The following is a 21,535-nucleotide window of genomic DNA, read 5'->3' as shown; positions in this document are numbered from 1 at the left end:
CAGCCGTGACACGCCGCGCTCACAGCCGTGACACGCCGCGCTCACAGCCGTGACACGCCGCGCTCACAGCCGTGACACGCCGCGCTCACAGCCGTCTGTTCCTGTAGAATCACCGATAAGGAACCCGAGGAGGACGGAGGGGACGAGACGGCCTCGGGGCCTCCACAGCAGCACTGAGAACCAGGCCCACCGCACTGACCGGGCTCACCGAGGACACTAAGTGTACTGGACATGAGCGCAGTGGTTAATAAAAGGTGGACAGCGGTGGCTGGGTGAGGCTCTGTGGCTGTGACAGCGGCCCCGGTTGCTGCGATGGACCCAGCACCAGGTGAACAGCCCCAACCCCACTCCAGGACGCTGCTGAGATGATAAGGAGGCCATGTGAACTGCAGCTCTGTTATTCAGACAGTTGAATGGTTTAAATACATTACATACATTTCTACAGTGCATTGGAACAATACATTTGGGGTCAGTCAGAGATGTAGCCAGGCCTGGGAGATGAGGTCTCACTTCTACACCCCTATGCTTTCAGCACCCTCAGGACAGCCACTGCTGAGCAAGCCCCTTGTGCACATAGGAGACAAGTGAGCTGCCCTCCCCTCGCAGGCCCGAGCAGCACAGCCCCAGCCTTCACTTCCCTCCCAACCCCCAGGGCTGGGCAAACAGGACACTGAGACCCAACCCCAGCTTTCCCCAGCATGGGGAAAGTCACAGCTCAAGGCAAGCAGATGCAGGCAGCAGCCCTGGTACCGTTTTACACAAGATAGCTCAGCAGCTTTGGGGGAGAGGGAGCACTCCCTGCCTCACCCACCCACATCAGGCCCACAAGGTTATCAGCACTGGGGCAGCCAGGAGCCTGCACCAGCCCCCACGTGCTCACAGTACACCAGTTCCTGCATGGCTCTCACCAGCACAAAGAGCCCCTCTAGCCATTCCCTGTCTCTAGCAGCCCCCTATCCTGTAAGAAAGGACCCCAGGCACACAAGCAAAGCTGGAGCTGTGCTGGCTGGCCCAGTGCTGGCTGCACAGCAGCCAGAAACCTTACTGGGCACAGGGGCAAAAGCCAAGCAAGAGAAGCTGCAGTGACCTGCAGGATGGATGGACCATAGGAATGGAGGGCCAGAGGCCGCTTGTACCTCCAACCCTCTCTGCAGCACCTCCCAGAGCCACCTCCTTTGCACTAGGATAAGCCAGCACCTCTCCCTTCAGTGTCAAACTGCATTCAAGCCTGCCAGAGCAGACAAGAGTAGAGTCCTCCTTGCATTCCCTCCTCAAGCCCCCAGCCAGAGAACAGCCGTTCATTATGGTCCCCACTGCACCAGCAGGCAGCAGGAACTCCCCCTGAGGAAAGCAGCTTGCACAGGGTTGGGGCAGAAGAGAGAAAGTGAGGAGGAGTATAGCATGCCTCTGGGGAAGCGGAGGGCAGAACAACTGCCCTCCAGCCCTGGGGCCAGCAGCAGGGAAGAGGAAGGCTGGCAGCTGGTGCAAAGGGCTGGACGGAGCCTCGCCTGGGGAGCCTGGTCTGGTGTGCTCAGAACCGCATGCAGGCCGAGGAAGGGAGGCACAGGCAGGGTCCCAACTGCTTCCCATACCTCCTGCTGAGCTCTTCCCCCAGCAGGGCTGTACGCACACCATACAGCTCCAAGGGAGCTGGAGAGGGACCGTGCCCAACCCACCTGGCTCCTCCACTCCAGCTGCAGGCTCCTCCAGCCACACCTGCTCACTGTACCCAGAGCATCAAATCCCAGCCACAGGAGCAGCTCAGCTCCTCTCGCAGTGCTAGTCCGAGGCAGCCAAGCCCTGCCCGCGGCTCCCACAGCTACCACCAGGTGAAGAAAGGCTTCCGGCTCTGGAAGCTCTGCGTGTAGGACTCGCTGGCAGTGCGCTGGTGGGAACGTGCTGTTTCTACAATCACAGGTGGCATTTGCACCAAGTGCAGGGGGCTCTTCCCATCTTTCAGCGCCTGTGTCAGGTTCAGGATCTGTACAACACAGAGAAAAGCCTGAGCTGTCCTAGCGGAGGAACAGGGCTGGTATTCCAGCACCATTCCCTGCTAGCCAGACAAGACAAGGCTCTGTGGCCTTACTCATTTGCCTTACCTGGCCTCTCATGACAGCAATCTGCTTGTGAAACTGGCCCCTGTCAAAACCAGGGTCTTTCTGCAAGAGAGAACAAACAATGCATTGGTATCCACCCTCTGCCCCACACTATTCAAGAGATGCTTATTTTTCAAGCAAGCCTCTCTCCTCTTGACCAATGAGATTCCTGCTTCTCCCCATGCTGTATCTTTAGCTCCTGGTAGGGAAATTGCCCTTCTATGTTTTGCCCCAAAAGCACCATGAGGAGCTCACCTTTCTATCCTATAGCTTTCACAATGGCCCCAAAACCATCCTGCTTTTCTTCTTCCCAAGCCATCCTCACCCCCACCCCAGTTCACCTTGAAGAGTTCATACAGATCTTCCTCCAGGTCTTTGACAAAGTTGGGGTCCGAGATCTTGGGAAGAATTAGGTCTTTGATCTCTTGTGAAAAGGGGATTTTGGCCTGTGGTAACCATGCCCAGTAGAAGGGATCTGTGGGAGGAAGCATGAGACATTAGAGCTAGGGAAGGGAAAGATGCCATGTGGTCTTAGGTGCAGCATACACTTCCTACAGCCACTGAGGCAGAGCTGTCCACGCAGCTTGAAGGTTTGCAGAGAGGCAGCCGTAGCTACTGCCTCTTCCAGCCCTCCAGAAGCATGCCCCAGGACATACAGCACAGAGCTGCACAGCTCTGCAGAGTACCTCAGCACAGCATAAGGGACTCACATGCTCTCCAGGAATCTGGATGCTTCAAAGGAAAGGCCAAACCGTTATCTATAGCAGCAAGCTTGATGATGGGCTCTTTCACAACCACCCAGTCACTGTCCTGTAAGGAAGCAGAACACCAGTCACAAGGAGGGCTTCCCGAGCAGAAGCAGTCTGTCTACCACTCCCAGGAAACAAGATCAGGCTCAGAAACCCAAGCCAGCTGGGAAACCCCCAGCCTGTCTGCCAGCTTGTAGAAGCAGACAGGCTCATGGAGCCCCTGCCCAGGAGCCACTCACCCGCACGCCTGCGCTGTCCAGGGGACAGTCATATTTGATGAGCCAGTTGTCATTGCCCCGATCTGCAGCAAGAGAGAAAAAACTGTATCAGCGCAAAGGCCTGTGCTGGGCAGAAGGATTACTTCTCCAACACAGAAGCAATTCAGGTTACATAGACTTCAAGGCCCCAGCTCTACCCCAGAGCCCTCAAGCTTGCTGCAGGCCTAGGAAGCCATATCAATCCCCACACAACTAGCTCTGGAAACTAAAGAGGTCCACAGCGCCCCTCCTCTCAAGAGAAAGGTCAGGCTGCAAGACGTGGAGTCCAACCCAAACCCATTTCAAGCTGGAACAGACTTGGAGACTGAGGCTGAGATAGGATGCTGTCGCACAACCAGAGGCTGGGTCTTTCAGTGTTCCTGGATCCTCACTCACAGCTGGCAAACATTGACTGCGGCACCTGGGTGGATCCCAGGCTGGCTCCCAGTCTCCCAGATGAGCAGCAACAGCAGCTACACTCCACCCAGAGACAGTGCCATCTGGCAGCAACCAGGTAGTGTTTATAGGAGTTTTGGGTTCCAGGAAGAGACACCAAATCTCTGCCTGCTCTCCAGCTGGCAGAATATAAAAGAACAGGCAGCCAGCCCTACCTGTGTTCCTGATGATATAGTCCAGCACCACCAGCCGCTCAAACTGCAGCAGCAGCTGCCGGTTGGTATTCTCAGGGAGTGGCTCAGCCTCAAATCGCCGCAGCCAGTAGTCAGCGTCCTTGTAGCCTTCCACAAAGAGCTGGAAGGAGCCCACCTGAGGCAAGGAGACACTGTTATGGAGGGCCACAGAGAACAGAGGAGCAGTGACAGGCACATGAGGCCTCATAGCCCTACCTTGGGAGGCAGGCCAATGCGGTTGAAGCGCTGACCCACTTTCGGCACCTTCTCCAGGGCTAGCCTCTTTCCTCGGGACTTCACTCTGTCAATGGCACTGTAGTTAAAGGTCTCACTGGCCAGGTACACCACCTGGGGGGATAGGAGTACAGAAGTCAGCAGGTGCACCTGGCAGTTGTCACAGTTCTTGGTTTTATCAGTAAGACACAGATTTCCCACAGTGCTGCTCTGTACAAGGATCCCCATGGCTTGGGCAGGAGCACATGGAAGCCTCCTCAGGACAAGACCACAGCAACCGTCCCCTCACCTTTGTGCGGGGAACAATGTTGAGTTCCAGTTTCTGGTCCACCAGGCTGGCACCTGCCTCTGATAGGTAGCCCTGGTTCAGAACAAGGCAGTCTCTCCCAAAGCAGCATGGGCAGCACAACTTCTGCAGCCACTTGGTCCACTTGGGGTTCAGATGCCCATATGGCTCCTCATTCTTGGGTTTGAAGACGCCAATAATTTTCTGTGAGCAAGAGAAAAGCTGATACTCAGTGCTTGCCAGAGCCAGGGTACTCACCCCTTAGCCAGCCTGTGGTTCTGCCATAACAGCACAGTCTCAACCAAGTTCACCCTCCCGCAGCACCCAACTCTGCTGTCCTTCCCTGCTGCCTTCTGGCAGTCACCACCCCCAGATCCAAGAGATTCCTCCTTGGGTGGGAAAGAGTTTGGGGACTGCTGTAGCCACTCACTGCAAGGTCCAGAGCAAGGGAGACAAAATGACACCCTCAGGACTCTTCTTTGCCAAGAGATCTGCAACCTGGAGCTGTGGTAGGCACTCTTCTCTCGCCCTAGGTTTTCTTCAGGTGCCACTCTCTCCAGTCCCTGTACAGCTCCTGTGAGCAGTGTCTCAAGACCTTCATATGCACTCACCACTTTTCATGTACCACAGGAGAGTGCTGATGATGCTGTCCCCTGGTAAATATTCTAGCCCTATCCCAGTGACCTTTGGATGGTGGGGGAGAGCTACTGCTTGTGGCTACTCATTTCCTCCATGCAAGAGAGCAGAAGGGGATAACAATTCCTATCTTGACTCCAAAATTCATCAAATGGAGCTGATCCCAAATGGACCAGAGAAAACGAGGCCTAAACAGCAAGGAAGGCTGGAGGACTTCAGAGGAAACCAAAGCTCTGTGCTGTGAGGCCCAAAAAGAGATGGTGGGGGGGGGTACACTCAAGGACCATATACTAGGATCCACACTATCAGCTTTGCCAAGTCACACAGCTGAGACAAGGGCCCAGGGCAGGAGTAAGGCCAACTGTCCCTGGTCAAGACAGCACAGGGCTTTGTGCAGCAGGCTTCGAACTCGCAGCCCTGCTCCAGAATGACTCAGCAGCATGCAGACTGACCCTGAGAAGAGCTGGAGCCAGCCCTGGCCTGAGTGGGTGACACTTCCCAAAGTCAAGCTTCTGCCACAGTGCGGGAGCACAACACATGTCCCAGTACACCAGCAAGGAACCCCAGTGCAATCCTGCTGTCAGACAGGGGCCAGAAGCCAGCCCAGAGAGCAAGACTTTGTCAGTCAGGAAGAGGAAGGTTTAAGGGAATGGAAGCACTTTAGGCATCCCTAGGTCACAGAGAAACCCCCTCCTCTGAGCCAACAGAGGCCAAGTAAACAGACAGGAAGGCAACCCCCTCATCAGCCCCATAAGAAAGCACAGGACTGCCAACATGTTCTTGAATTTGAGCCTGCTGGAGGCTTGCTGGGAGCTCTGGCAGCGAGGAGCATACTGCTGTGTGGAGCAAGCACAGCAGAGCAACACCTGGCAGGGCAAGGGCAGCCCTGGAGCAGAGATCAGAGCCTGGCAGCACAGCCTGCCCTCTCAGTGCTGTGCACTGGGAGCAGCACTAGCAGTAGCTTGTTCCAAGAAGTGTGCTGCAGAGAAGATAGGCCTGCCTAGTGCCAGGGCAGGGGGAGCCGGGTCAGCATGAAGGCTGGCCACCCCCAGGGCCAGGGGAAGCACACTGAACAAAGTCACGCCTGGAACTACTCAAGCTCCCAGCAGTCCACAGGGAAACTAGCACAAGTGTTTCCCCTGGTATCCTCATCCTGTGCCTCCAACCTGCTCACTGGAGCGCTGCGCTCCCTCTCCTTAGCAGCAAGGAGGCTTTGGTGATCTTGAGCAGTGAGTCACAGCAACCAGACATGCACCTTATCCACTCATGGCAGAGCAATCCAGGGGACCTGCCAGGTGACATGGCCAGCAGAACATGGACTTTGACACCTTCCATGCATCCCCCACCGAACTCTGGTCTCCTCTCCCTACAACCAGGGCACCTCTGGCCTGAAGCCCCTGCCAGCAACACCAAGGCTCATATTAGGCAACAGAAGGAAGCAGGTGTGAGAACAAGCTGCAACAGAAGAAAATTTGTGTTGCTCCATATCCAGCCAGCTCCACCAGGATCTGCCTGTAAGAGCTCGCTGTAAGACAGGCTCCACCTGGGACAGAAAAATGGGCACAACACAGACAGAAAAACCCAGCCCTGATTCCCAGGAAGCATCCTAGTATGCACTAGGCAAGGGAATCAGAGGAATCAGAGGAAGCAGCAACAGCTTGAGTAACCAAACCAGCACCACAGGTCACAAGATGAGCTATCTCGTGCTGCACTCATGTCTGGGTAGTAGCATGGAGACCACAGCCATGCAGCCAAGCAGACCTCAGGAAATCTGTTACACCTCGAAGCCCTCTCCCTCCAGTCTTACTGGCCAAACACTGGCAGCCCAGCTGCCAGAGTTCCCACCCTATGGCAGAAGTAACCACGGTCAGGAGCTGCCAATCCACAGGAAGAGAGAAGCACCTCTTGGTGACAACAGCCGTAGGGGAAAGGGAAGGAGCTCCAAGTGTGGAACGTCCCACGCATTTCCCACTGAAGGATGCCCGATGGGCACAGCCCTACACTGCCCAGCTCAGCGCCACGAGCTCCCAGACCTGGAAGCCCACACCGCTGGGCTGTCAGCCCCAGCCCAGGGAGCTGACAACTCACGCCTTGCGGGTCCTTGACGAAGTAGCTGCCGCTGGAGCCCTGCGAGATGCGTTCGGGGTAGATGCCGCGTTCGCTGGCCAGCTCGGCCCGCCGCACCACCTCGGCGAACTCGGGGTCCTCGGGGAAGTCGTTGCGTTCCCGCTGTGCTGCTGCCGCCGCCGCCTGAGCCTGGGCCACCGCCGCCGCCGCCGCCGCTTGNAAAAAAAAAAAAAAAAAAGAAGTCGCAAATGTCTTATTATTCTTTCCTTTTTCTAAACGGTACTGTGGGAAGTACCCAGAGGCTCTGAACCTCAGCCCTGTTTGAGATCATTGCCTCAGAAAGGGGAAACACGAGAAGGCACCGGAACCATCAGAACAGCGCTGTCAGATCCCTGCTCTCACCATTTCAGATGCTAACTGCACACTCCACAATTCAGGAGGCCGAATCCCTAACAACGCCATCCTTTGTCTCAGCTATTCCGTCCTCGGCTTTAAATATATATTTTTTCTAATTCCAAATTCTTTTTTTAAAAAAAGAAAAAAATACATATATACGTGCATATCTATAATTTTTTTTGGGGGGGCGGAGAGGGGCACAGGAGACCCTGCTACCCCTCCCCGGGGTCCGCCGCCTCCGCGCTGCTATCTCTGCCACTTCCTGCCTCCGCGCTACCGAGCGGACGACGAATTCCTGCCGTGTGCGCGCACGGAAAGGAAAGTGGAAGGGAGCCCCGAGCGGGGAGCACCGGGCGATCGCAGTGCCGCCCCCGCGCTGCCCGCGGCCCATTCATTCCCGGCCGCCTCCTCGCGGCGCAGGCCCCGCCGCTGGGCCGCACAGGGCGCGGCGGGCAGACCGGGCGTGCCGGCAGGAAGCCGGCCCGGGGGAATCGCCCTTCTTTCTCCCTGCCTGCCTCCCTCCCTCCCGCCGCCTGCGGGACTCACCCCGGTGCCGTTGTCGCACACCACCACTTTCCTGCCCAGCGTGTCCATCCCTCCTCCTCCGCCGATCTCCCGACCGCCGCACCGTCACCGCACGACGCCGCCGCCGGGCCGCGCGCCCCACGCTCCAGCAACGGCTGCCGCTCGCGATCGCGGCCACCGGGAGAAGGAGGCGGCGAGGGCTGCGGGGGAGCGACGGGAGGGAGAGTGCGCACTGCACCACCCGGCAGCCCATAGTCAGGGCCCTGCGCCCGCTCCGGCGACACCAGCGGGCTCGTCTCGTCCATCGCGCCCGCCGCCCGCCGCTTCCGGTCGTGTCACGTCGCGAAGCGTCTGACGTCACCGCGTCACCACGTCCTACTGGCTGCTCCGCCCCGCGCCGCCACGCTCCGCCCTTCCCGGTGGTTGCCAAGGGAGCTGTGCCTGCCATCCATCTCACGGCAGTGCTTGGAGCAGGCCCGGAGGCTATCGCGGCCCTCGGGAGGAGTGGTGCGAGGCGAAGCGAAGCAAGGGTCTTCCTCCGCTCCGTCTCCGCCGCCGCAGGGAAGGCGCTGGTGCCCCGCACAAAGATGGCTGCTGGGGGGGCAGCAACGCCGCCGTCGCCCTTCACAAAGGTGGCGGCAGGGCGGGGTGCGGGCTTTGCCCCACACAAAGATGGCGGCGGGCGAGGGCACGGCAGCGGAGCCGACCACTGAGAAGCCGCGTTGCTAGTAGTTTCCATGGAGACAGCCAACGGCGGGCGGGGATGGACGCTGGCAGTGTAGCGCCGCCCGACGGGGCGGGGTGCCGGCTGGGGACCCCGGTGGGGGAGTGGAGGAGCGGTGCGAGCGACGAGCGCGGAGGCAGGTGAGCGCGGGGCCAAGGCTGTTCTGCCAGCAACAGGGGCATCCGGGGGATGCCCGTACTGCCCCGCGTGGAGCTGGAGCCCCGCGAGCCTTCCAGCCCCTACCCGGGTACTGCCGGTGCTGCCCGCTCGCGTTTCCCGGGCCCGCCACCCCCGGCAGCTCAGGTGGCTCCGCGCCCCACGGTGGGGCAGGCGGCAACCTGAGCCTGGCGGCTGAGGTTTCAGGGGCAGGGCCGGGGGCCGGGGTCAGCGCTGTGCCCAGAGCCGTGCCCGAGGCTGCACACGTCTGTGGCTCCGTGCTGCTGCCCGCGCTCGGCCACCAGCCCCCATTTCTCCTTCACAGCTCTTGCCCAGCGCTCCAGAGGCTGCTGCCATGACCCTCACCAAAGGCTCCTTCACCTACTCCAGCGGGGAGGAGTACCGCGGCGAGTGGAAGGAAGGTGAGATGGGGTGGGGTGGGGTGACACAGCTGACTCCAGGCTTGCACAGCCTAGGGGCCAAGCAGTCCCTCTCCCCTGAGCATCCTCACCCAGAGCTGTGCTGGGCAGGCCCTGGCGCTGCTCCATCCACTGCTGCCTGCTTTTGCCCTTGCTAGGACGCAGGCATGGTATTGGCCAGCTGACGTTTGCCGATGGCACCGCCTACGTGGGGCACTTTGAGAATGGGCTCTTCCATGGTTGTGGTGTGCTCAGCTTTGCCGATGGCTCCAGGTGAGCGCAGCACCCTGTGTCGTCAGCACAGCCCAGACGGTCTGGCGTGTGTGCCTCGCTATGTGTGCTCTCAGACTTCCTGTCCCTTGATGCCCTCTCTGTCTCGCACAGGTATGAGGGGGAGTTTGTGCAGGGCAAGTTTAACGGTGTTGGCGTCTTCACCCGCTATGACAACATGACCTTCGAGGGCGAGTTCAAAGGCGGACGTGTGTATGGCTTTGGTGAGTGCCCAAAGATTCCTCTTGGCTTGGGGCATGCTGACGCAGCAGCAGAATGGGCGGCCGGTGCTTTGTGCCCGCCAAAGCCCAGCACAGCCCCAGCTTAGCAAAGTCCTGCCCACCCCTGCCCCTGCTGTCCTGCCCTTTTGGTGTGTCCTGCTTTTTCTGTCCAGGCCTGACCCCAGTGTCTGCTGCTCCCTACCCCATGACTCCCATCCCTTCCCCCCCCAGGTCTCCTGACATTCCCTGACGGCTCTCACGGGGTGCCCCGCAACGAGGGCTTCTTCGAGAACAACAAGCTGCTGCGGCGAGAGAAGTGCCAGGCGGTAATCCAGAGGGCACAGACTGCTTCCAAGTCTGCTCACAACCTCACAGCGTGATGGCACCCTGGCACTCGCGTCCCCCTCCCGCTGCAGTGGGACTCCCCCAGGCACTGGCTGGCCCAGGGCAGGGCCATGGCACTGCCAGCCATTCCCTCGCCAGCCACTCAACCTTGGCAGGACTGGGAATTCCTCCACTGCATGGGGCAGACCTCCCTGCCAAACTGTGCTGCTGGGGGGAACAGACCCCTGTGCCCTTCACCCAAGTGCCCCTGGGCGGCTCTGTGCTTACTAGGGCCACCGTGGTGCCTTCTCCCTCTGACTGCTGCCTCCCACGCCCCCACCAGGAGCCTCCGCTCTGGCCCCAGCCCCACCAGAGTTGCTGCCCGTGGGACTGAGGGATGGCATGGCTGGAACAAAGCAGAGGAGTAGGGGTTGGGGCTGGCTCCTGGCCCAATGTCTAGGGTGCCTGTGCCTGCAGGCAGTGGACAGCTGGCTGGACCATGTACCCGCAGAGGGGCAGCTCCTGGCCTACTTCTCCAGCCCTGGTCCCCAGGCAAGGTGGGCACCCCATGGCCTGTGCCCTCAGTGCTGGGTCAGTGGCTGTACCCACTGGGCAGGGTGATGTGATTCCCCATGCTTTTGGAATTGCAGAAAGGGCAATCAGCTGTGTCTTCCTTATCGCTGTGCCAACCCAGCCCATTCACTGCCTTGGGGACATTCCACTGATGGGGACCAGGGGACACTTGGCCTGACCCGTTCATGCTGTGTACAGAAGGAGCTGGGTGAAGGCAGCAGTGATGATGAGCAAGAAGCAGGCTCAGACCAAAATGGGGCAAGGGGCTGAGGCAAGGCAGTGTGAGGTGCCAGGTCTGGTGCAGGAGGCCTGGGCTGGGTGGGCAGGGAAAAGGGCATGACAAGGGTGCAGGCAGGGTGCAAGCAGCTCCCCATTTTGCTCCCCACTTGCATCCCTCATCTCTCCCCGTGTGTACCTGCATTCTTCCCCCAGCATGGTCCAGCTTACCAGGGCACGGGGTCCTGGCATTCCTCGCAGCCCAGCCATGCTCTCCCTGAAGGTTGTGCCCAAACCAGTCCCGTGCCTTGCTGTGTCCCTGCCTTGTGCTGCTGCCTATGTGGGCCTCAGCTGAGTAAACCATGTTGCCAAACGCCTGGGCTGTGTCCATCTTGCTGGGAAGCAGGGACCTGTGCCCACAGGGCCAGGCAGAAGGCTGCTTGCATGGGCATGAATGCAGATGCTGAGGGAAGGCAGCAGATTTATTCACAGTGCTCTGGAGGGTGGCTGGGTCAGCGTGGGGCATCCATACATCAAGGGATGGTGGGACCCTGCAGTACCTCAGGCAGGCACCTGCATGGATGGGGGCTCCTGCCTGAGCCCAGAGTAGGTTGTCCAGAGGTCTGGCCAGTGCATGCCCAATCTGGGACACACCAGGGTGTTGAGTTTTTCCTCCACAAGCCCTGTCCAGCAGGAAGGAGTGAGATGGGTGTTTTCTCCTGGCCGTGTACCCCTGTCTCCAATGCATCCTCAGCTCCCAGTCGTCCCCAGCTTCCAGGTGCAGGAAGAAGCAGGGGCAGATGGTACTGCCTGCACAGCAGGGCTGGGTGAGGGGCTCACAACCACCCATTGGTGCTGAAGGTGCTTCTCAGCTCCTCCACTTGGGCCAGGCTTAGCGGTGCCAGGGGTGCACGGCAGGGGCCCCCGTAGTAGCCAAACAAGTCCATGGCCTTCTTCAGCCCTGGGATCCCAAACTGGCGGGTGACCTGTGGGAGACAGGGTGCAGCAATGCACCGCATTCACTGGGGCAGGGCTGGGCCTCACACAAGGAGCATCCCCGATGGACACCAGGAGCCATCCTGCAGTGTGACAGGGCCTCTGGGAAGGAGCAGCTCTTCCTCCATCACTGCCTATAAATATCCTGCCAGCCTCATGCTCAGTCAGGCAGGTGTCCTACGCCAGGGCACGCGCTGTTCCTGGCACAGAAGAGCGGGCATTTCCCACCTGCTGTTTCCAGCCTGGACTGAGTTCCTGCAACTGTTCTGTTCCCCCAGCCCACCTGTGCTCCCCAATAGCACCCAAGGACCTGCATCCTCGCTATCGCCTCAACAGAGGTCCCAGCGTCCTGCCCACTCACCGCTGCGTTGGGCTCAATGAGTCGCTGCTGCAGCTTGCGGGCTTCCTGCCAGCAGCCCTGGCGGCACAGGTGCTCCAGCTGGCACAGGGGGGCCCCCAGGACGTTGGCGAGGGCACATATCCCCCCAGAGGCACCTGGGGGCATGCAGGTATGTTGGCAGCGAGCTCAGCATGCAGCACCCAGCCAGCACCTTTGCTCCTTGCCTCCCTACAGTGCCCCCTTGCCAGCACCACGTGCCCCTGGTGAAACAGCAGCACATACCTACAGCATAGCTCGCCATCAGGAAGCCAGCCGACCCTGCCAGCACCTGGAAATCCTCCTGCTGTGTCTTGTGGACAATCAGCCCTAGGCGAGTGATCTGGGGAGAGACAGGTACCAGGGAGTGGGCATCACCCTGTCCCCACCCAGGGTCCTGTGGAACCGCTGGGGCTCAGGAAGGGGCTGTGACACTGAGATTGGGGCCTGCCCTGGATTTCCCCTCCCAGGAAAACCCTGCCTCACTCACATCCCCACCGCTGTCCTTGATGCCGATGATGTTGGGGTGCTGAGCCAGGGTGAGCACAGCCTCCAGTGGCAGCTCCAGACCGGTGTTGGCAGGCACGCTGTAGAGCACCACAGGGATTGGGGATGCCTCGGCCACCTGTGGGCAGCAGCGCCAAGCTGAGGGCAGGGTGGGGATGTGTGGGATGTGTCCTCTGTCCTGCTGCCCCAGCTGGGGCTGCCTGTGGGCACTGGGCATGGCTCACCTCGGTGTAGTGCCGAACCAGTGCAGCGCTGCTCATGGCTCCCCGGTAGTAGTAGGGTGTCACAACCAGTGCAGCATCAGCCCCTGCCTCTGCCATGCTGCCTGTCAGCTCGATGGTGGCCTGAGTGGCTGGAGAGGTGGCAGCGAGGTGAGGGACACCACGTGTGAGGTGGGGACATGGCCCTTGTGTTTCCCATGCTCACACTCACATTGGCAGCCTGAGCCTGCCAGCAGCAGGCGGTCTCTGGGCAAAGCGCGGCGTATGTGGCTCACCAGCTCCAGCCGCTCATGGGGTGCCAAGAAGGGATACTCCCCGCTGGAGCCCAGCACCACCAGCCCTGAAATGCAAGCATGGGGAGGGCATCCCTGTTGTCAGCAGCCTCTTCCTGCAGCCCCTCTCCTCCCACTACACATCCTGGGCAGTCAGGGACATACATCCTGTGCTGTGGCATCCATGCGTGTCTGTGTGTGCGTACAGAAGGTGGGTGCGATCACGAGTATAAGGGCAAAGAGTAGGTGCAAGCTTGCAGCTCTGCATGGACACTCAGAGTGTTGGAGCACCTCTCCTATGGAGACAGGCTGCCCAGAGGAGCTGTGGGTGCCCCATCCCCAGAAGCCTCCAAGGCCAGGCTGGATGGGGCCCTGGGTGGCAGCAGCACTTACCTCGGAAGGGGATGCTGGCATAGCGGCGCAAATTCCCCTCCAGCTGGCCATAGTCCACCTCCTGCATGGGCGAGAAGGGGGTAGTGAGGGGTGGGAAGATGCCCCTGAGGTCGAGCTTGGGCTGTGGCCCCTGGGGAGTGCTGAGCCGCCGGCGCAGGGCTGCCAGGGCTGGCCGGAGCGGTGAGGTGAGGCAGGTGCTGAGCGCCATGCTGCCTGTGTGCTGCAGCCAGCCTGTGCCACCTGCCTTACCAAGAGGGGTTAATGTTTGACAAGGCACGTGAGGGAGCTGCAGCCCTATTGGGTGGGTGACGTGGGGGTGGTAGTGGGTGAGTGCTCTCCTCCGCTGGGAGCCTGAAGAAGGAGTTCAGTGCTCCTCTGGATGAGCCCTGGCAGCACAGGTTGTGCTTTCCCTTTGTTTTCACACTCAGAGCTGGTATGCAGCACTTGTAGGGTTAAGGAGGGAAATGGGCACGGCAGGGAGTCCCAGGGCAATAAGCAGGGTTCACGTGCTCTGGGTGTTGTTGTAGGGTCTCCTGTAAACCCAGGCGAGTGGGAGCATTTGTGGGCAGTGAGCACTGGACACCATGCTCAGCAGGAGTGATGCATCCTGCACTGTGGCTGCTGTGTCCTCTCCAGGTGTCTCAGGCAATGAGAGACAGAGAAGCCACCACCCAGCCTGGGAACCGTGGCTGTCTGGGAAGGGAATGGCTGCTGCTTCCCAGCTGACCCCAGTGCCAGCACAGCGCAGCTCAGGAACACCCCTCATTGGAGTTTTTCTCCACGGGTGTGGGACTGTGAAGCACTGCACACAGTGCTGAGGTGACTCACAACAAGGAGCCCTGTTGCTGAGCCACTCATGGTGGCTCTGTGGTGCCATCACACCACTGTGTTAGGTGGCAGGACACAATGACCCAGATCCTGGCCCCACTACCTCCCTGGCACAGTCCCAGTGCACCCCACTGGAGCCAAACTCTCCTCTTTGCTGGTTTTATTGATACGGATGAGTCTCAGCTGGATCTTGCTCCTTGGAGCCAAGTCCAGAGCTGGTCCCTGACCGGTGCCATCACGCCACGACCTCAGTCTCCCCCTGCAGCCGCTCCTTGCTCTCCAGTGCCTGGCGCGTGTCTACCTGCCACTGCTGAACCAGGTCCGTTGGGGTCTTGCCAGCCTGCAAGGGGGGGGCAGATGTTGGGAACAGGGTGGCAGACAACAGCACGAGTACATCTCACACCACTCACCAGGTTCCTGGCCATCATGTCAGCCCCGTGCAGGATCAGCATTTTGATGATCTTGTAGCGGCTAAGCCGCGTGGCATCGTGGAGCGCTGTGTCACCTTCCTGCAAGAGATGCAGCCTGGCTCTGTGCACCGCATCCCCAAGGGGACATGGGGACAGTGCGCACCTGGGTGTTGCACTCACCCTGTCTGGGGAGTTGATGTCCACTCCGCAGTGGATGAGGTGCTCCACAATATCGAGGTGCCCGGTGCGGGTGGCCACGTGGAGGGGGGTGCTGAGCAGCTGGGTGGGAGAAGCAGACACCAGAAGGGATCAGCACCCCTCTCCCTACTATCACAGAACATGGACAGCCCCGTTTCCATGCAGCTTGCTCGTGCTCCTGATGCAGCCTCATCCCCAGGCTCACCTTGTCCTTCAGGTTGAGGTCTGCCCCCCGGTCCTGCAGCAGCTTCACGGCGTCCAGGTTCCCCCCCCGGCAGGCCCAGTGCACAGCGGTGCTGTCCAGCTGAGCACACAGAGCTGTGTCCCAGCAGGGCCACCACCCAGCCGCTCTCCAGGCTGAACTGGCAGAGCTTGGCTCATGGTCACTACTGTGCTGGGGACAGCCCAGCCCTGCTTTGGGCCCCCCCACCCTCTATTGTGCCCAGAGGCTCAGGCATGGAGATAGGGAAGGACCCAGCCTCACCCGGTCCCTGAAGTCGACGGTGGCCCCGCTGTCCAGCAGCTTTTGCAGGATGTCCATGTGTCCCTCCAGTGAGGAGCGGTGCAGGGCCGTACGGTGGAACTGGGGGGGCCAAGGTATGGTGTTGGCAGCTGGTTCCAATGCCTCCAGCCCAGAGCAGCCCCAACCCAGGGGCACTGCACTACCTCATCACACGTGTCCGGGGGGCCACCATCTGCCAGAAACTTCTCAATGACACGGATCTTGCCCTGCACAGCGGCTCGCAGGAAGTCCTCCGGCTCCACGGGACCCTCCTGGGGCAGGACAGGGCAGGCCTGGGGCATGGGGACGGCGGGGGACCCCGTGTCCTGCTTCTCCAGGAGGGATCCCCAGCTACTGCAGTCCCCTCCTGCACCCTGCACATACAATCTCCTGGGGCTCTGGCGGTGGGGTGGGCTCTGGGGTGGCCGCCCGCTCCTCCCTGCGCTTGCGGCGTTGCTTGCGAAGCTCAATGAGCCGCTGAATGCTGCCCACATCAATGATCTCCCTCCGCAGGTCCACCGAGCTCCTCCGCACCCGCTCCTGGCCCTGCAGGGATATGCAACACCCTGTTGGTCCCCGGTTGGGAGCCCTCCTACATCCCACTCCCCTGTGCAGCACTCACCTTGATGGCCTCGATGCCGCGGTTCCGAGGGCCTTGGCGTTTCTCCTCCTCCAGCTCTGGCGTGCTCATCCGCTCCACAGCCAGCGGCTCCCGTGGGCCATCACCTTTCAGCCTCTGTGGAGACATGGGGAGGCTGCAGAGTCCTGGGTGGGCACCAAGCAGCCCAGCACTCAGCCCCAGGCACCGCTGATTTCTCCGGGATGCCTGGCAGCCCCTGGGCTCTCACTTGCCCACCTGCTCTGCTCAGTAGCCAGCTGTCAGGGTGCCTCCAGCTGGGAATTTGACGCCCACACAGTAGCTGTCAGCTGCCTGGCTGAATCTGCCAGTATGGCAGGATCCCCAAGGATGGTGAAGAACCCACCTTCTCCTCCTCCTCCTCCTCCGCCAGCTTCTGGTCAATGAGCTCCTTGGCTTTTTCCACATCCAGCTCTGTGATCTGTTCCACCTCTAACTCCTTGCCTTTTTCCCCATCCAATTCCATGTCTGCCTGATGTTCAGCCCCACTGGGGTGCCCTTGCAATACGCAGCCTCTCCTCCTCACTGCAGGCACAGAGTTCCTGGCCCCAGCAACTCCGCTGGCGGTGGGGCTTTATGCCTCCGGCCCCTCCGTCCCACTGCCCAAGGGCACCAACAGCTGTGCCTGCTCCACATGACTGGGGCAGCTTTGCCATGAGCTCACCCTGCTGCTTTCTGGTGCCCCTGGCTCACCTCCTGCATGCTCTTAAAGCAACACATGCCCCCTCCCCACCTGGCTGCCTGGGACCCTCATACTGGGCACAGGGACCTGGGGCATGCAGGGCCTGTAGAGCTGGTCTAGAGCCTGGATGGAGCAGTGCCAGGGTGTGTGGTAGCCCTGTGGGTCCTGAGCCCATGCCACCCACCCTGGGCAGCCGGGATGCTCGTGGTAGCTCCATGCTGCTTTGGAAGATGATCTCAGGTTCGGAGCATCCAGAACAACCCCATGGCCACCTGGTCTCCCTACCGCATGCATAGAGGCAGCAGGGCCGGCAGACAGAGAACGCAGCTGTTCCCAGTGCCAGGAACATTGCTTAGCCACTCCAGTCTTCACTTTCCCTATTTGTAAGATGAGGCCAGTGCACCTCGTGCCGGGACAGTTAATACACTGGGCACCAATGCCTGGGATTGAGCAGAGGAGGGACAGATGAGGACACGTCACTCTCCTGGGCACGTGTAGGGCCCAGGGCCACATTCGGGTGCTGTATCCCATGGGTGCCACAAAGATGGGAGGGAGAGGGGTGGGTGGGGTGACACCCGGGGCTGTAAAGGGGAACAGAGCTCAGACCCCTGGAATCTCCCCTGCCCAGCTGTCCCTGCCAGGTGACACTGGAGTGGATGTCAGATGGGCACGTGGGCCAGGGAACAGCCCCCCGTCAGCCCCAGCAGGGAGGACGGATGAAAAGGCTTTATTGATAAATACACAGACTATGTACAGAGGGGAGACATCTCCACCCGGTACTGCAGCCCCCGGGTTGGAGGCAGCAGGAGCCCGGCCGGCGGGTCACAGCCTCTCCCCAAGGGGCAGCCCCACGGCAGGGCCCCCCAGCAGACATTTGGTCTCGCACCTTCCACAGCAAATGTACCCGTGTCCCCAGACCACAGCCCTGGGGAGGGGATCCGATGACCCCAGCATGGCTGGGACATGGCACGGGACATTCCCAAGGTGCCGCCGGGCCTCGGTGTGGGAAGGGGCCTCCCCACTCCCCACTGGAGCTCAGTTCCTTGGTGGCAGTGGCTGGTTGACGATGACTTGCACCACAAAATCCTTCTGGATCTTGGTCTCCTGCAGCCGCATGCGGTCGGTGAGCAGCTTGCCAGAGAAGAACCACCGCTGCCAGGCCAGGTCGATGCCCTCCTGCGCCTGCAGCTGCTTCTTCAGCTGCCCGATGGTGTCGGCCATGCTGGCGCTGAGCCGCAGGTCCTTGCCGGTGGACAGGCGCACCTTGAGGGCGAACTCACGCCGGGTGTTGGGGAGCGGCTCGGCTGGCTCAGCCGCCTCCTCCTCACTCCGCTCCAGGATCAGGTTGACAGGCGGTGCCAGGCAGTACACGGGCAGCTGGTAGCGGTTGCCCAGCTCGTCGTAGCACTCCGTCAGCGACCCTGCAGACAGTGGGGTGAGCCATGGAGTCTCACAGGGCACCCCCAAATGGGGACCCCCACTCCTGCATCCCCCCCGCCACCACCCCTCACCGTGGGGTAGGGTGATGCTGGCTCCGTCCAGGATGGCCTGGGCCAGGCTGTGGTCATTGGCCTCCACGGCATAGGCTGCAGCCTTCAGGGCATCCCAGATCTCCTTGCGGCCCTCGAAGGCGGGCGCTGTGTCCCAGAACTCGTCGCGCTTGCTGCGCAGCTGCCCGTCCGTCATGGGGTAGTCGCTCTTCCACTTGGGACGCTCCTTCTTCAGGGGCTCATTGCGGCCTGGGGGGGGCAGAAGGAGGTTCAGGTGGGGGCCTCCCATTCCCCCCATACAGTAAAGGGACCCATGGGCTATTGGGGTTTCCCCATGCCATGCACAGCGGTGTGCAAGGGACAGTTCCCAGCACAGCCATGGGAAATGCAGCAGCATCCCAGTGGGGTGCAGAGGTCTCCCCCCCATGCTATGGAGACAGGGAGCCAGGGAAAACGTGGGGCGGCTGCAGAGCCTGGGGCCCTTTGAGGCAGAGCAGTATTTATAGCTTGGGGAATTAGCCAGGAAATAAGCTGGTACGGCAGAGCGGGAAAGGGATTACAGGGGCTGAGCTGCAGCCACAGCGAGGAGGGGGCCGTGACTTCTCCTTCCTCTGCCCACTCCAGGGCAGTGCTGCGGGAGGTGACAGCACTGTGCCACACCGAGCCACGCAGACCCCGCACCAGCCCCAAGGCACCATGAGCAGCCTCCTGTATGGCACCTGCAGCTGGATGCCACGCCAGGTGGCAGGGAAAGCTTGTCCTTGGGCTGGCAGCACCCTGCTGTGGCAGGGGACACCTGTGTGACCAAGCTGTGAAACACCCACAGCAGGCCCCAGCCCCGTGGGAATGGCCCCGTGCCACCAGCCTCACGGGAGGGCCGGAAGCGTGGGTTAGGAAGGAGCTGTTGTCACTCCCAGCTGGGCTGGGGACAAAGAGTGTCAACAGCTCCTTCCTGCCACTGCTTTCTGTGGGGCAGCCAACCGGCACCATGCCTGCAGGGGCACAGAGTGAGTGGAGTCTGAGGCAGGAAGGATGCCAAGTGCTGCCATGACCTGCTGGGCAGGGGGATGCCACCTGCCTGCATGTGCAACCACCACTGGAGACAGTCACTGCTGCCAGCTCCAGGCTGCCACGTACTCCAGAAGGCTTTTCCCGGGGCTGGATGTGACACATGGCCCAGGGCACACAATGTAGACACCCTGAGGGCTGGGAGCTAATCGTCCCAAGCAGGGTTGGGCAGGCAGCATCCTGCCTGCACCACATCCCTGAGCAGTGAGGGCAGCTGGCTGCAGCCAGCACTGCCGATTCAGCAGTCACGGTGCTGGGCAGGAGGGATTTGCAGCGTGGCAGAGCAGAGCAAGGTCAGAGGCAGCACCTGCCCTGGGCATAGCGGCCACCACCAGCCTGAAGGACGTGGTGGGGACCACAGAGGAGGGAGCCACCAGCATCATGGTTGCAGCAAGTGGGCCACCACACTGTCTTTGGGCTATCATGAGCTGCAGAAGAACAGTGGCTGGGGGAATGTCCCCGTCCCAGTGAGAGCAGGACACTCCAGCACAGTCTCTCTGCAGCAACAGCCAGACAAGGACACACGGGGATTAGAGAGTGATGGAGGTTTACTGTCCCACAGCTTTATCTGGGTGCTGACACCTCCACTGCCCAAGAGGTGGCTGTGCCCACAGTCCCATGCAGCAGCCGGGAGCAGGCACAGGATGGCACAGCAGATAGCACTGCCAGGAAAGGAGGTCCCACAGAGTTAGAGATGGACTCATCTCAGCCAGCCAGCACGGCTCCCAGCCAGCACCATCCCCAGTTCCACTTCCAGGAAAGGGAAGAGGGCTGGTGCTCAGCAAGGAAGTGGGATCCAGGGCCTACTGACATGCACCCAAGCTGGCAGTACGGCAGGGAGCCCAGTCTGTGGGAGCAGGGACGGTCTGTGGCCCCACTGCCATCCCATAGCCACTGGCAGCCCTGCCCAGGTAGGCAGGAGCTAAGCCTCTTCTATTTATTGCTGCCACCCAGCCTGGACCCAGCCTCTAATCACCTTGTGTCGCTCTATTCCCGGCCTGTTGTGCAACTCCACGCCCTCACGGGGCACAGGGGGCCAGGAGGTGCCCAGCTGTGCTCACGCTCAAGCCAATGGGACCTGCAGGGAGCCTGCCCGCCATGGCTCACCTGCTCCAGCACAGCTCAGTTCACAGCAGCGCTGCTTCCAGACAGACAACTTGCAGCACTCTGCACCCTGCAGGGTCACTCCCTGGTGTCCCTGACCATTACCCAGGACCTGGGGCAGCTCAGAGCACTCAACCTCAGGTTGCACTCCTAGGGAAAGGAGTACCAGAGGGGACACAGGGACAGCAAGGAGCACACGGCACCCGGATACGAGTCCTCCTCCGGGTACCCAGGAGCATCCTGCAGCACTGCCTGCTCCGTGCCAGCCGGTATCCACGGACCTCCTCAGAGCAGCGGGCGCTGTCTTGTGGGAAAACCTCTCCCAGGAGAGGCCCAGGCCGTCGGGGTCCCCGCACACGGTGCTTCCTGCTCCTCCCCGTGTGGGTGCTGCGGGCGGGGTGTGACTCACCGGTGCTTGGCGGGGCACACTGGGGAACGCTGGGGCACAACGGGGCAAATTGCGACAGTGGGAGCGCTGCCCCCGCCTCGGCTGGTCCAAGCGTGCGGTAGTGAGGACGCATCAGGGACACCACAGGGACACGCTGGGGACACGAGGGGCTGGCGAAGTACGATGAGTGAATCCCGGCATAGACACCCGTGGCACTCCAGTGTTGCACCGGGGATGCGCGCAGCTCGCCCCAGGAGCCCGGCACGGCGCAGCCCCGACGGGGCGCACGGGGAAGGAGCGGGGGAATCCCCGGCAAAGCGGAGAGGCGGAGCGCCCCGGGGCTGACCCCGGGAACCGGGCGGCAGCGGAGTACGGCAGAGGGTTAACACCGCCGGGGAGAGAACGCCTCCCGGTGCTGGGCGGACAGCTCCCTGCCCAGGCACGCCGCGACCGGACACCCCGCGACCCCCGGTGCCGCTCACCTGCTCTCTTGCGGGGGCTCCCGGCGGAGGGCCGCTCCCGGCGCTGCCGCCCCACGCAGCCGCCCATGGCGGGGGCTCACCGACGGCGGCGGCGGCGCGGGCGGCTCGGCATGGGGCCGGCCCGGCTCCACGCTGCACTCGACCGCGGGGCCCGGCGCCGTGCGACCGCACCGCCCGACTCTGAACGCCCGAGCCGCCCCGCC

General features: G+C 61.2%; 6 protein-coding genes across 10 annotated transcripts in view; 2 read left to right on the top strand and 4 right to left on the bottom strand.

Moving 5' to 3' along the window:
- AVPI1 (arginine vasopressin induced 1) overlaps nucleotides 1-442 on the top strand; it is a 1,425-nt gene extending 983 nt beyond the window's left edge. Inside the window, exon 3 of the mRNA XM_021398584.1 lies at nucleotides 76-442. Coding sequence (XP_021254259.1) covers nucleotides 76-177 — 102 coding nt within the window. The 3' untranslated portion in view covers nucleotides 178-442. The remainder of the gene's footprint in view (nucleotides 1-75) is intronic.
- PI4K2A (phosphatidylinositol 4-kinase type 2 alpha) lies at nucleotides 383-8,500 on the bottom strand. Its single transcript, XM_021400189.1, has 10 exons — nucleotides 7,995-8,500; nucleotides 6,976-7,215; nucleotides 4,255-4,455; nucleotides 3,948-4,079; nucleotides 3,714-3,867; nucleotides 3,085-3,146; nucleotides 2,807-2,906; nucleotides 2,438-2,571; nucleotides 2,100-2,159; nucleotides 383-1,981 (listed from the first exon to the last, which is right to left on the bottom strand). The coding sequence occupies exons 1-10, from the start codon at nucleotides 8,178-8,180 to the stop codon at nucleotides 1,820-1,822; spliced, it is 1,431 nt and encodes a 476-aa protein (XP_021255864.1). The 5' UTR covers nucleotides 8,181-8,500; the 3' UTR covers nucleotides 383-1,819.
- MORN4 (MORN repeat containing 4) lies at nucleotides 8,598-11,151 on the top strand. The gene is made up of 5 exons (XM_021400187.1): nucleotides 8,598-8,739; nucleotides 9,081-9,177; nucleotides 9,333-9,447; nucleotides 9,559-9,668; nucleotides 9,897-11,151. Exons 2-5 carry the CDS (start codon nucleotides 9,111-9,113, stop codon nucleotides 10,043-10,045), a joined length of 441 nt encoding a protein of 146 aa, XP_021255862.1. The 5' UTR covers nucleotides 8,598-8,739; nucleotides 9,081-9,110; the 3' UTR covers nucleotides 10,046-11,151.
- On the bottom strand, nucleotides 11,311-14,524 carry HOGA1 (4-hydroxy-2-oxoglutarate aldolase 1). Of its 2 annotated transcripts, XM_021400182.1 has the most exons (7): nucleotides 13,544-14,524; nucleotides 13,090-13,218; nucleotides 12,882-13,009; nucleotides 12,641-12,775; nucleotides 12,397-12,493; nucleotides 12,136-12,269; nucleotides 11,311-11,764 (listed from the first exon to the last, which is right to left on the bottom strand). In XM_021400182.1, exons 1-7 carry the CDS (start codon nucleotides 13,749-13,751, stop codon nucleotides 11,615-11,617), a joined length of 981 nt encoding a protein of 326 aa, XP_021255857.1. In that variant the 5' UTR covers nucleotides 13,752-14,524; the 3' UTR covers nucleotides 11,311-11,614. The 2 variants fall into 2 exon arrangements, with proteins under 2 accessions (XP_021255857.1, XP_021255856.1); XM_021400181.1 differs by having other exon boundaries at nucleotides 11,660-12,269; nucleotides 13,544-14,375.
- ANKRD2 (ankyrin repeat domain 2) lies at nucleotides 14,517-17,517 on the bottom strand. Of its 4 annotated transcripts, XM_021400178.1 has the most exons (9): nucleotides 16,465-17,517; nucleotides 16,104-16,217; nucleotides 15,866-16,027; nucleotides 15,646-15,753; nucleotides 15,464-15,562; nucleotides 15,185-15,283; nucleotides 14,962-15,060; nucleotides 14,782-14,880; nucleotides 14,517-14,711 (listed from the first exon to the last, which is right to left on the bottom strand). In XM_021400178.1, the coding sequence occupies exons 1-9, from the start codon at nucleotides 16,582-16,584 to the stop codon at nucleotides 14,607-14,609; spliced, it is 1,005 nt and encodes a 334-aa protein (XP_021255853.1). In that variant the 5' UTR covers nucleotides 16,585-17,517; the 3' UTR covers nucleotides 14,517-14,606. The 4 variants fall into 4 exon arrangements, with proteins under 4 accessions (XP_021255853.1, XP_021255852.1, XP_021255855.1 ...); XM_021400177.1 differs by having other exon boundaries at nucleotides 14,782-15,060; XM_021400180.1 differs by lacking the exon at nucleotides 15,185-15,283.
- UBTD1 (ubiquitin domain containing 1) lies at nucleotides 17,697-21,510 on the bottom strand. Its single transcript, XM_021400184.1, has 3 exons — nucleotides 21,333-21,510; nucleotides 18,312-18,539; nucleotides 17,697-18,221 (listed from the first exon to the last, which is right to left on the bottom strand). Exons 1-3 carry the CDS (start codon nucleotides 21,397-21,399, stop codon nucleotides 17,836-17,838), a joined length of 681 nt encoding a protein of 226 aa, XP_021255859.1. The 5' UTR covers nucleotides 21,400-21,510; the 3' UTR covers nucleotides 17,697-17,835.

This window comes from Numida meleagris, chromosome 5 (genome assembly GCF_002078875.1).
Source record: "Numida meleagris isolate 19003 breed g44 Domestic line chromosome 5, NumMel1.0, whole genome shotgun sequence".
Classification (NCBI taxonomy): domain Eukaryota; kingdom Metazoa; phylum Chordata; class Aves; order Galliformes; family Numididae; genus Numida; species Numida meleagris.
The sequence above is the reverse complement of the archived record's forward strand: the minus strand, read 5'-3'. Positions and strand labels throughout refer to the sequence as shown.

Coding starts and splice junctions, on each gene's coding strand:
- MORN4 (XM_021400187.1), top strand. CDS start 9,111: ATGACCCTCACCAAAGGCTCCTTCACCTACTCCAGCGGGGAGGAGTAC. Junction 9,178..9,332: donor CCGCGGCGAGTGGAAGGAAG/GTGAGATGGGGT, acceptor TGCCCTTGCTAG/GACGCAGGCATGGTATTGGC. Junction 9,669..9,896: donor CGGACGTGTGTATGGCTTTG/GTGAGTGCCCAA, acceptor TTCCCCCCCCAG/GTCTCCTGACATTCCCTGAC.
- HOGA1 (XM_021400181.1), bottom strand. CDS start 13,751: ATGGCGCTCAGCACCTGCCTCACCTCACCGCTCCGGCCAGCCCTGGCA. Junction 13,010..13,089: donor GGCAGGCTCAGGCTGCCAAT/GTGAGTGTGAGC, acceptor CCACCTCTCCAG/CCACTCAGGCCACCATCGAG. Junction 12,494..12,640: donor TCAAGGACAGCGGTGGGGAT/GTGAGTGAGGCA, acceptor GTCTCTCCCCAG/ATCACTCGCCTAGGGCTGAT.
- ANKRD2 (XM_021400177.1), bottom strand. CDS start 16,584: ATGGAATTGGATGGGGAAAAAGGCAAGGAGTTAGAGGTGGAACAGATC. Junction 16,028..16,103: donor GCGGCATCGAGGCCATCAAG/GTGAGTGCTGCA, acceptor ATATCCCTGCAG/GGCCAGGAGCGGGTGCGGAG. Junction 14,712..14,781: donor ACATGATGGCCAGGAACCTG/GTGAGTGGTGTG, acceptor CCCCCCTTGCAG/GCTGGCAAGACCCCAACGGA.
- UBTD1 (XM_021400184.1), bottom strand. CDS start 21,399: ATGGGCGGCTGCGTGGGGCGGCAGCGCCGGGAGCGGCCCTCCGCCGGG. Junction 18,540..21,332: donor GAGCCCCCGCAAGAGAGCAG/GTGAGCGGCACC, acceptor TGCCCCCCCCAG/GCCGCAATGAGCCCCTGAAG. Junction 18,222..18,311: donor CAGCATCACCCTACCCCACG/GTGAGGGGTGGT, acceptor CACTGTCTGCAG/GGTCGCTGACGGAGTGCTAC.